The 12,264-nt window shown below is 37.4% G+C and overlaps 1 protein-coding gene across 1 annotated transcript; it reads left to right on the forward strand.

Annotated features, from left to right (window-relative positions):
* Positions 1-4,984: 4,984 nt before the first annotated feature.
* LOC122680398 (olfactory receptor 6C65-like) lies at positions 4,985-5,920 on the forward strand. The gene has a single exon (XM_043881722.1). It carries the CDS (start codon positions 4,985-4,987, stop codon positions 5,918-5,920), a length of 936 nt encoding a protein of 311 aa, XP_043737657.1.
* Positions 5,921-12,264: the final 6,344 nt, after the last annotated feature.

The following is a 12,264-nucleotide window of genomic DNA, read 5'->3' on the forward strand; positions in this document are numbered from 1 at the left end:
TGAGTCACCTGGTGGAGTGGTTAAGATTCTGGGCTTTCACGGCCGTGGCATTGCTCTTCTTTGGAAGAGCTCAGAAGTCCCCAGAGGGGAACTGATATCCCAAAAGCCAAGTGTCAAAAAGAATAGAAGAATCTAAGTATGGTCTTCCACATGATCCAGTAATTGTAGTTCCAGATACTTACCCAATTGATTTGAAAACTCAAATCTATACAAAAACTGAATTCAAATAGTTCCTAGCAGCTTCATTTATAATCATCAAAAACTAGAAGTATTCAAGATGCTCCTACATATGGAAATGGATGGAAAAAAAAAAAAAGTGGTTCATCTATATATTCAATGAAAGAAAGTAATGAGTTATCAAACTGTGAAAAGACATGGGTGAACCATAAATCAACATTTCTAATTGAATGAAATCAGTTTGAAAAGGCAACATACTGTATGATTTCAGTTATATGATATTCTAGAAAAGCCAAAACAATATATGATGTAAAATGATCAATGGCTGTCAGGGATTGTTGAGAAACAAAGAGGACTACATAGGTGACATGAATGGGGACTTTAAGGCAAACAAACTGTTTTGTTTAATATTGTCATGATGAAGTCATGGTCCTATGCATTTGTCAAAATTCATAGAAAATTAATTCCAAAGAGTAAAGCTTGAGCTTCCCTGGTGGTTCAGTGGTTAACAATTCAACTGCCAATGTAGAGAACACCTATTTGACGCTGGTCTGAAAGGATCTGCGTGCCACGAAGCAACTAAGCCCGTGCATCACAACTACTGAGCCCCTGACCTAGAGCCTGTGCTCCACAAATAAGCCACTGCAATGAGGAGCCTGCGCACACAACTAAGAGGGTGATTCTCTCATCACAACTAGAGAAAGCCCTCCTGCAGAAATGAAGACACACTGTAGCCAAAAAGGGTTTTTTTTTTTTTTTTAGAAAGGGTTGGGGTCGGGGGGTGGAGTTTGGTGTTTGTCCTTTAATGGACCAGAATCTGGTGATCCGGGGTCTACAATTAGAGAGTGAAAGAAGGAAAGAAGCTAATATTCCCTGGCTTTCATGCTCCAGGGAATCAGCCAGAAATAGACAGAGAGAGAAAGAAAGAAAGACAAGAGGACCCAAGCTCTGATGGAGCAAAGGTGTTTTAATCAACATGATGTGGGCATATATACTGTCTTACAAGGTAGTTATTCTCAGCAAAGATAAATATTAAAATTCCAGACTTACAAAACATAAGGCGATCCCTATTAAAGAGAGAGAGTTCTAAACAATCAATTTTTACCATATAGTTCATAAGAAGGAAAAGGGTACTTATCACCGTATTGAAAAACTAACGAAGGAAATGTCTGGATTCCTCAGCCCAGGGAAAGGCATGCCTCTCCTCTTAATTCCTGAATATTCAGGAATTAGTAAGGACCAGAGGATTCCTGACAGATCCAAAACAGCACACAGGAAGCCTATGCTTCCTTACAGTTTGACAAAACTTAATTTATATAAATGTTTAAAAAAATCACTTAAGAGGTTTGGGAATCACCGACTAGAATGCAGAATATGACTCCCAAAATAACTGTATCTTAAATGTCTGTGGTAATTGCACTGAGCCAGGTAGGGCTGAAAGGTTGCTGACCTAAGAAGCTTCAAAAATGATTGAAATTTGTAAGGCTAAAAACAAAGAAAATGTACATAACTAGTTTTACAATCTCGTTAATAAAGGGTTTTGCCATCATTGTGTAGGTCAATAATTTTGATAATGTTATATAAGTACACAGGAATTGAAGATTGAAGTAAATGGATGGTGGGTTCCAGGAATCTTACTTTTGCAGTGGGAGCTTACAGAGAAGAAGACCTGAAGTTATCATAATGTATCTGGTAATGAAGATAGCAGTATAGGTTTTAGTTTAGTATAAATCCAGAAGGTAACATAAATATTATACATATGTATTGATACACAGGTTCACAGTCTCATATGTTTTTCCTGGTTCTGTCCTGTTAGAGGACCTAGAATCAATGGCACCAGGACGGCAATGAACACACCCAGAGCTGAGATCCTGGTTTCTATGGCAACTCACTCCAGTATTCTTGCCTGGAGAATTCCATGGACAGAGGAAGTTGGTGGACTACAGTCATGTGATCACAGAGAGTTGGACAGCACTGAGTGACTAACACTTCAATCCTAAAGAATCCAGGTATCATTGAAGAAATAACTGAGGGCTGTGGTAAAGAATATACATGATGATCCTGAAGCATCTTATAATTCCAGAAAATAAAGAAGAGCTTTTTTTTTTTTTTTTAAGCACCATGATAGCAGTAGGTCAAAAAAAGTAGCAGCCCATTGAAAGGGCTCCCAATGGCTGAAGCTGAGAAAAAATCTAGCAACAAGATAAATTAGCAATGGTTATAATTCAAGGTATAAAATAAATATCCATGAACTCACACTGAATTGAAAAAAATTAACACATGAGACTGATACATTAATCAGCCATGTAAAGGAATCTTGAATAACTTTATAACAAAACATTTGAACAGCGCATTGAGTCTCCTGGTTGCCCTTTCCTCTTGCTATTTTCTGCTTCTTCACAAGTTTACATTAATTGAAATACACTACTTCAGCAGACATTTATATCAAGCAAAAACAAAACAACACTGACAATACAAAATCCAAAATTTCAAAGATTGTTACTTCCTAGCTGTTGCTTTTTGCAGTTGTCCTCTGACATTTAAAATTTTTTTAAAAATTATTTCCCAAGGACACCTAATTAAAATTATTCAGCTAAATTTAGATTGAACTAATAAGCACCATCCCTCTCCAGAGACATTTGAATTCTGTTTCACTGCAACAACCCCCTGTGGCTATTTTGAGGAGAAAAAAAAAACACACAGATAAAAACCAGTCTGTTTGTTTTGGAAACAGTAGTTAGACAATCTAGCCTTCACCCCTGGAAGGTAAACAAGTGAAAGCAAAAATTATAAACCATCCTTCTTTCACAAAGGTTACTGAGAGCCGAGTAAGATATTACGTTGCTAGATTTTCCTTGCATCTAAGGTTGGCCACTGCTACTTTTATGAAAATTTTGGGAAACGAGGTACTAAATGCCTGGCCTTAGATGGCGAAATGTGGAATAGTTCCAAGTGCATTTTTTCATGCATTGCATCTCTTTTCCAGAACTTCTATTTTTTGATTTTCACTCAGAAAATTTGAGCTCTCTCTTTAGGAACTAGGAGCTTCACTTTATTAACCAGCAAAAGATATAACTTTATTTGCCTGTTTTACCAAAGTAACTACTGCTCTAATTCCACTTTCTTCTTTTCCTTTTCCTTTTTCTGTTATCTCTTTAGTTCTTTGAGTCTGACCCACATTTCAGGAAAGCTTGGTCTCTGATTGGTTCTACTGTGCAACGATTTAAACACTTAGGACAAAGTTTTGTTTAGCTGCTACCATCTCCCATTTCTAGCACTTCTAGCTTTCCTCTTAAACAACAAACTAATATCAGAGACACTGTTACTCAATAAAAAAAATATTGCAATACTACCCAAGTCTCAGCCTTTCAGACTCAACATGAATTGATTATGTGGGACTGCCACGGAGGCTCTGCCACTGTGTCATCAATCCTTTCCTGAGGGACTTCTTGAACTCTTTGCTTGTCTTGAGGCTGTAACACCTTCTACCAGCAACTGGGACTATGTCACTTTTCTATTAGAACCTCGTCAATTTCAGGAATAAACTTTCTACTGGATTTATCCTTCAATATGTCCATCTCACACTACGCAGCCAGGATCATATTGCCAAAATCCACCTACACTCTATATAGGTATGTTATTGCATAGAAAAATCAAAGGCAGAAACAAGTTGGAAAGTCTATGAAATACTCCATAAGTAAAATTCCATACTGACACTCAAATTAAAGCAACAGATTACTTGGTTTTGAACAGTCAAATTGTTACCACATAGGATTATATAATTGTAAGTGTATTTTTCTTATCTCATCTCATTTATTTTTCTCATTTTCTAATGAGTTTATACTTAGATCAACTAACTTTGCTTGTAAGAATCTCTTCTAAAAAGTAATAGATTGTTATTTAACTCAAAAGAAAAACTTTAACTTCTCAGCTTATCTAGGAGTATATGCATATTAATTTTTATGGCTCTGATCCTTTTGTTAAGTTATTAATTTTCTATATAGGCAAGAATGACATTAAATATTTAAACATATAACTTGCTAAAAAGACAAATTTCAAAATGTTTTATTTTCAGAAAAGTCATTAGACCATACGGTGATTCAGGATTAGAATATTTTATAATGTTCTACCTAATTTTTTACACATATGATGAAACTCTGAAAAGAAACTGAAACACATGTGATAGGTATATTTTTCTTATACAAATGTGATTGTTAGTCCTATCAAGTGACTTACTCAATATGAAAAGGCTGGTGATCTAGAAGATGTAAGTTTTCTTCTCATGGCTTAGATATATTTTCAAAATTCAGTAAAATTTGATGTCTAATTTACTTCTCCATTATTTTTATACATATATTTGGGCCTCCCTGGTAGCTCAGCTGGTAAAGATCCACCTGCAATTCAGGAGACCTCAGTTCAATTTCTGGATCAGGCAGTTCCCCTGGAGAAGTGATAGGCTACCCACTCCATATTCTTGTGTATCCCTGGGGTTCAGAAAGTAAAGAATCTGCCCGCAACGTGGGAGACCTGGGTGCAATCTCTGGGTTGGGAAGATCTCCTGAAGGAGGGCATGGCAACCCACTCCAGTATTCTTGCCAGGATAATCTCCATGGACAGAGGTGCCTGGTGGGCTATAGTCCATGGGGTCACTAGAGTGGGACATGACTGAGTGACAAAGCACACACACATGCACACATTTCTTAAACCAGCAGAAGTGATTTTTAAAAAGGTAAGATCCGTAAAACCGTACTCTCTAAATCTTGCTTCTTTTTGCATTTATAGACTTGGAATAAGTCAGTAATAAGAAATGAAAAATCACACCTCTGTGAAAGAGTTCATTCTTCTGGGATTAACAGATGATCCAGAACTAAATGTTTTGATTTTTCTATTTCTATTTTGCACATACATACTGAGTATAAGTGGAAACTTGACAATTATCACCCTTACTCTGGTAGACTCAAACCTCAAAACACCCATGTATTTCTTCCTTAGGAATTTCTCCTTCCTAGAAATCTCATTCACAACAGTTTGTATTCCTAGATTTCTGGTCAGCATTGTAACAAGGGATATGACCATTTCCTATAATTCTTGCTTGGCTCAAGTGTTTTTCTTCATACTCCTTGGTTCAACAGAATTTTTCCTTTTGACTGTCATGTCCTATGATCGTTATGTGGCTATCTGCAAGCCACTGAATTACACAACAATAATGAATAGTAGAATCTGCAACCAGCTTGTCATTAGTTCTTGGCTGGCTGGGTTTCTTATTATCTTCCCACCTGTGATCATGGGACTTCAATTGGATTTCTGTGATTCCAACATCATTGACCACTTCACCTGTGACTCTTCCCCCATGCTACTGATCTCCTGCACAGACACAGCCTTCCTAGAGCTCATGGCATTTTTCCTGGCAGCATTCACACTCATGGTAACCCTAACAATAGTGATTCTTTCCTATGTATTCATCCTTAAAACAATTCTGAGGATCCCCTCTCCTGAGCAAAGGAAAAAAGCATTTTCCACTTGTTCTTCACACATGGTTGTTGTTTCCATTTCTTATGGAAGTTGCATTTTCATGTATGTCAAAACTTCAGCCAAAGAAGGAGTGGCTTTAACTAAGGGTATAGCAGTGCTTAATACCTCTGTTGCTCCAATGCTAAATCCTTTCATTTACTCCTTAAGGAACCAGCAGGTAAAGCAGTCCTTTAAGAACTTGGTCAAGAAATGCTTCTCAAGTAAATTTTAATTGTAAAGAAATGCATGACCTGAACCTTAAATTGAAACTTATAACACAATTATTAATATTCTTATATCTCTGCATCCACTACCATATTCAACTTTTGCTTACTTCAGGTTTTAGTCTCCATCTATTCCATTTTGACCTCAATTGATTCACAATCTTCTTTATATTTGCATGCCCTGAAAATTTTCTGGGCATGAGTGATCTGATGTCACATAAACTGGAATGACAGTGAATAAAAATTCCAAAATTTAGATTTAATAATCACTGAAGAGCTTTCCCTTTGGGCATCAGTCAAGAGCTAAATACAAGTTATCATCAAGCAATTCTAAAAAATGATTTCTTCCAATACAGCAGCACAGAGTATTAAAACAACCCTTCTGTGAGGATAAAGTCTCTTCCATCTAGTGTGTTTCTATTTACCTTTGTATCTCCTATGTTTATTACATTATGTATGCTGATCTATTATATTTGGGGCATAGACATTATAACTTCATTGTAAAGTTCATACTTTAATATTTAATATGCTTTTTGGACTAAATTTCAAAGTTACTACAAATATGGACTTGATATTTCTGTAAGACCCCAATACCTAAACATGAATCATCTTTAACTAACAACACGGGTGATTGATCCATAGCCCATTATTTTCTTTTAATTTGCTAATGGTTAGTCTGGAACTCATCAAATACTCCATGGAAATATCCTGGCATGCCTTTTTCTGCCTAAAATCTGATAGCATCTCCTTGACATTTTTAGACAATTTAAACATATGCTTTTTTCACCCAGACAGTTCTCAAAATTTCTAATGTATTAATGATATTTTGAAATGTTTTTCACTGTTTTTATAATTATATTCTTATATATTTATATATATACATGTGTATGTGTGTATAAATTATTTCAGAATTTTGTGAACTTTGGGGTTTGTGGACTTAAGCACATTTGCACTATTGAAACCTTGCTATAATAAATATTCTCCATAAGTTCTTATTATACCTCTACACTAGTAAGAATTAATATAGTATTAATCTACCCATTTATTTTCTATCTTCTTGTACAAGGAATGTATAAGCAAATGTAACAATTTCCATCAGAGCACTTTTTCTTAATATTCATTAGAACTCTCAATGTTTGAGTTTATTTTCTCACCATTAAAAAGAAGAGAACTGAAGTGACTTAGCACACATGCACAACCCAATTATTTAGTTTTAATAATGTTCTATGCTTATAGATAAGAAGTTGCACTTATAGGAAGTGGAGTAAAATATTAATATATAAGGGAGCTTTGGTGCTATTTTCTGTCTTTTAAATCTGAATTTATTGCAAAATAAATTTGATGCCTAATCCCATTTTGCAAAAGGCAAGACTCCTCCTAGCCATGATTCATTTTCAGTTCAGTTTAGTCGCTTAGTGTGTCCAACTCTTTGTGGCCCCATGGACAGCAGCACGCCAGGCCTCCCTGTCCATCACCAACTCCCGGAGTTTACTCAAACTCATGTCCATTGGGTTGGTGATATCATCAAACCATCTCATCCTCTGTTGTACCCTTCTCCTCCTGCCCTCAGTCTTTCCCAGCATCAAGGACTTTTCAAATTAGTCAGCTCTTCGCATCACGTGGCCAAAGTATTGGCGTTTCAGCTTCAACATCAGTCCTTCTAATGAACACCCAGGACTGATCTCCTTTAGGATGGATTGGTTGGATCTCCTTGCAGTCCAAGGGACTCTCAAGAGTCTTCTCCAACACCACAGTTCAAAAGCATCAATTCCTTGGGGCTCACCCTTCTTTACAGTCCAACTCTCACTTACATACATGACCACTGGAAAAACCATAGCCTTGACTGTATAGAACTTTGTTGGCAAAATAGTGTTCATTCTCTGCATTTTAATATGCTGTCTAGGCTGATCATAGGCTTCCTTGGTGGCACAGAGGGTAAAGCATCTGCCTGAAATGCAGGAGACCCGCGTTCAATCCCTGGGTTGGGCAGATCCCCTGGAGAAGGAAATGCAACCCATTCCAGCATTCTTGCCTGGAGAATCCCATGGATGGAGGAGCCTTGTAGGCTACAATCCATGGGGTTGCAAAGAGTCAGACACGACTGAGCAATATCACTTTCACTTTCAGGGTGGTCATAACTTTCCTTCCAAGGAGCAAGGTACTTTTAATTTCATGGCTGCAATACCATCTGCGGTGATTTTAGAGGCCCCCGAAATAAAGTCAGCCACTGTTTCCACTGTTTCCCCATCTATTTGCCATGATGCGTTGGAACCAGATGCCATGATCTTAGTTTTCTGAATGTTGAGCTTTAAGCCAACTTTTTCACTCTCTTCTTTCACTTTCATCAAGAGGCTCTTTAGTTCTTCTTCACTTTCTGCCATAAGGGTGGTGTCATCTGCATATCTGAGGTTATTGATATTTCTTCCGGCAATCTTGATTCTGGCTTGTGCTTCTTCCAGCCCAGCATTTCTCATCGTGTACTCTGCATAGAAGTTAAATAAGCTGGGTGACAATATACACCCTTGACATACTCCTTTTCCTATTTGGAAACAGTCTGTTGTTCCATGTCCTGTTCTTACTGTTGCTTCCTGACCTGAATACAGATTTCTCGAGAGGCAGACCAAGTGGTCTAGTATTTCCATCTCTTTCAGAATTTTCCACAGTTTATTGTGATCTACACAGTCAAAGGCTTTGGCACAGTCAATAAAGCAGAAATAGGTGTTTTTCTGGAACTCTCTTGAGTTTTCAATGATCCAGCTGATGTTGGTAATTTGATCTCTGGTTCCTCTGCCTTTTCTAAAGCCAGCTTGAACATCTGGAAGTTCACGGTTCAGGTATTGCTGAAGCCTGGCTTAGAGAATTTTGAGCATTAATTTACTAGCGTGTGAGATGAGTGCAATTGTGAGATAGTTTGAGCATTCTTTGGCATTACCTTTCTTTGGGATTGGAATTAAAACTGACCATTTCCAGTCCTGTGGCCACTGCTGAGTTTTCCAAATTTGCTGGCATATTACTGGCAGCACTTTCACAAAATCATGTTTTAGAATTTGAAATAGCTTAGCTGCAATCCATCATCTCCACTAGCTTTATTCGTAGTGATGCTTCCTAAGGCCCACTTGACTTTACATTCCAGGATGTCTGGTTCTAGATGAGTGATCACACCATAGTGGTTATCTGTGTTGTGAAGATCTTTTTTGTATAGATCTTCTGTGTATTCTTTCCACTTCTTATTATTATCTTCTGATTCTGTTAGGTCCATTTCATTTCTGTCCTTGATCAAGCCCATCTTTGCATGAAATGTTCCCTTGTATCTCTAATTTTCTTGAAGAGATCTCTAGTCATTCCCCTTCTCATGTTTTCCTCTATTTCTTTGCATTGATCACTGAGGAAGGCTTTATTGTCTCTCCTGCTATACTTTGGAACTCTGCATTCAAATGGGTATATCTTTTCTTTTCTCCTTTGCTTTTCGCTTCTCTTCTTTTCACAGCTATTTGTAAGGCCTCCTCAGACAGCCATTTTGTTTTTTGCATTTCTTTTTCTTGGGGATGGTCTTGCTCCCTGTCTCCTGTACAGTGTCATAAAGCTCCATCCATAGTTCATCAGGCACTCTGTCTATCAGATCTATTCCCCTAAATCTATTTGTCACTTCCACTGTATAATCGTAAGCGATTTGATTTGGGTCATATCTGAATGGTCTAGTGGTTTTCCCCACTTTCTTCAATTTAAGTTTGAATTTGGCAATAAGGAGTTGATGATCTGAGCCACAGTCAGCTCCCAGTCTTGTTTTTGCTGACTGTATAGAGCTTCTCCATCTTTGGCTGCAAAGAATATAATCAATTTGATTTCAGTGTTGACCATCTGGTGATGTCCATGTGTAGAGTTTTCTCTTGTGTTGTTGGAAGAGGGTGTTTGTTACAACCAGTGTGTTCTCTTGGCAAAACTCTATTAGCCTTTACCCTACTTCATTCTGTACTCCAAGCCCAACTTTGCCTGTTACTCCAGGTATTTCTTGACTTCCTACTTTTGCATTCCAGTCCCCGATAATGAAAAGAACATCTATTTTGGGTGTTAGTTCTAAAAGATCTTGTAGGTCTTCATAGAACCATTCAACTTCAGCTTCTTCAGCATTACTGGTTGGGGCATAGACTTGGATTATTGTGATATTGAATGGTTTGCCTTGGAAATGAACACAGATCATTCTGTCGTTTTCGAGATTGCATCCAAGTACTGCATTTTGGACTCTTTTGTTGACTATGATGGCTATTCCATTTCTTCTAAGGGATTCCTGCCTACAGTAGGAAATCTAATGGTCATCTGAGTTAAATCCACCCATTTTAGTCCATTTTAGTTTGCTGATTCCTAGAATGTTGACATTCATTCTTGCCATCTGCTGTTTGACCACTTCCAGTTTGCCTTGATTCATGGACTTAACATTCCAAGTTCCTATGCAATACTGCTCTTTACAGCATCAGATCTTGATTCTATCACCAGTCACATCCACAAGTGGGTGTTGTTTTTGCTTTTGCTCCATCCGTTCATTCTTTCTGGAGTTACTTTTCCACTGATCTCCAGTAGCATAATGGGCACCTATCAACCTTGGGAGTTCATCTTTCAGTGTCCTATTTTTTTGCCTTTTCATACTGTTCATGGGATTCTCAAGGCAAGTATACTGAAGTGGTTTGCCATTCCCCTCTCCAGTGAACCACATTTTGTCCAAAACATTGATTTCACCAAAATTTATAACTGAAACACACAGCAACTTTTACCAGAGAAACAATAAATAATTGATTGTTTTATCTCCTCTGTCTCCTGTCTTTATAACTTCTTAGAACTATAATTGTTGATGCTGTTTTGGATCCAATATTCTTAAAATACAGTTCTCCATATATATAAACACAGAATCATTATAGAATGATCTACAAGCATTTCCCTATGATATATATCATAAGGAAATGGCTGAAGTTAGTCTTATATTAATGTAGGTACTTCCAGTAGTATTCATTGTGATGATATTTATCAGAACTTAATTTATTCAAATAGCATATGGCATTACTATTTTTAACTATAAATGTGTAAAAGGATCATATAAGTGTATTAATTCATATAAATGTATAAAATGATGCACCTACTCAATGTGGATGATGACTGAGGCCACAAAATTAAAAGATGTTTACTCCTTGGAAGAACAACTACGACAAACCTAGACAGTGTATTAAAAAGCAGAGACATCAGTTTTCCAACAAAGGTCTGTATAGCCAAAATTATAGTTTTTCCAGTAGTCATGCGTGGATGTGAGAGTGGGCCATAAAGAAAGCTGAGGACCAAAGATTGTATGCTTTTGAACTGTGGTGCTGGAGAAGATTCCTGTGAATCCCTTGGACAGCAAGGATATCAAAGCAGTTAATCTTAAAGGAAATCAACCATGAATATTCTTTGGAAGGACTAGTGATAAAGCTAGAGCTCCAATAATTTAGCCATCTGATGCGAAGAGCCATCCCTTTGGAAAAGACCATGATGCTGAGAAAAACTGAGGGCAGGAGGAGAAGGGGGCGACAGGGGATGAGATGCTTGAATGCCATCACTGTCTCAATGACATGAGTTTGAGTAAACTCGTTGAGGCAGCGCAGGACAGGGAAACCTGGTGTGCTTCATGGTGTGTTCATGGAGTCACAAAGAGTCAAATACAACTTAGCAACCAAACAACAGCATACATATGTACTTATATTGTATATATATTTACTTGTATATGTTTTTTCTTTACATGGATATTTAAGTATATATATATATCTCCACTGCCTTGATTTTTTTCTTTAAAAGAACTTGGAACTAATTTATGGAATATAGGAATATCTGATATACAATCAAATATCAAATTTTAAGTGCCAAACAATGTTAACTAGAGAAACATGAAAACAGGAAAAGCATCATCTTTGCTATGAAAATTACCTGAGAGAATTATCCTAGTGATGACACCAGATATGCAGATTGCTCTAACAAACCATCCTTTCCACATGCAAGTCTAAAACTGCCAGCATTAGCAACCTAAGCACATCTCATGGGCTTCCCAGGTGGCAAAGTGGTAAAGAATCCACCTGCCAATACAGGAGACACAAGAGACACACATTTGATTCCTAGGTCTGGACAATTCCCTGGAGAAGGAAATGGAGACCCACTCCAGTATTCTTGCTTGGGAAATCCTATAGACAGAGGAGCCTGATGTGCTACAGTTCTTGGAGTAAAAAAGAGTTGGGCACTACTTAGTGACTAAAAAACAACAAATAGAAGAGCTAGAGGCAAAGGAAATTATTGCTGTCCAATTTTTTTACTGACCCCATGCTCTGTAGCCTGCCAA

Source organism: Cervus elaphus, chromosome 22 (assembly GCF_910594005.1).
Source record: "Cervus elaphus chromosome 22, mCerEla1.1, whole genome shotgun sequence".
NCBI lineage: Eukaryota > Metazoa > Chordata > Mammalia > Artiodactyla > Cervidae > Cervus > Cervus elaphus.

Bases quoted from the DNA above. Each gene is read 5' to 3' on its own strand.
- LOC122680398 (XM_043881722.1), top strand. From the start codon at position 4,985: ATGAAAAATCACACCTCTGTGAAAGAGTTCATTCTTCTGGGATTAACA.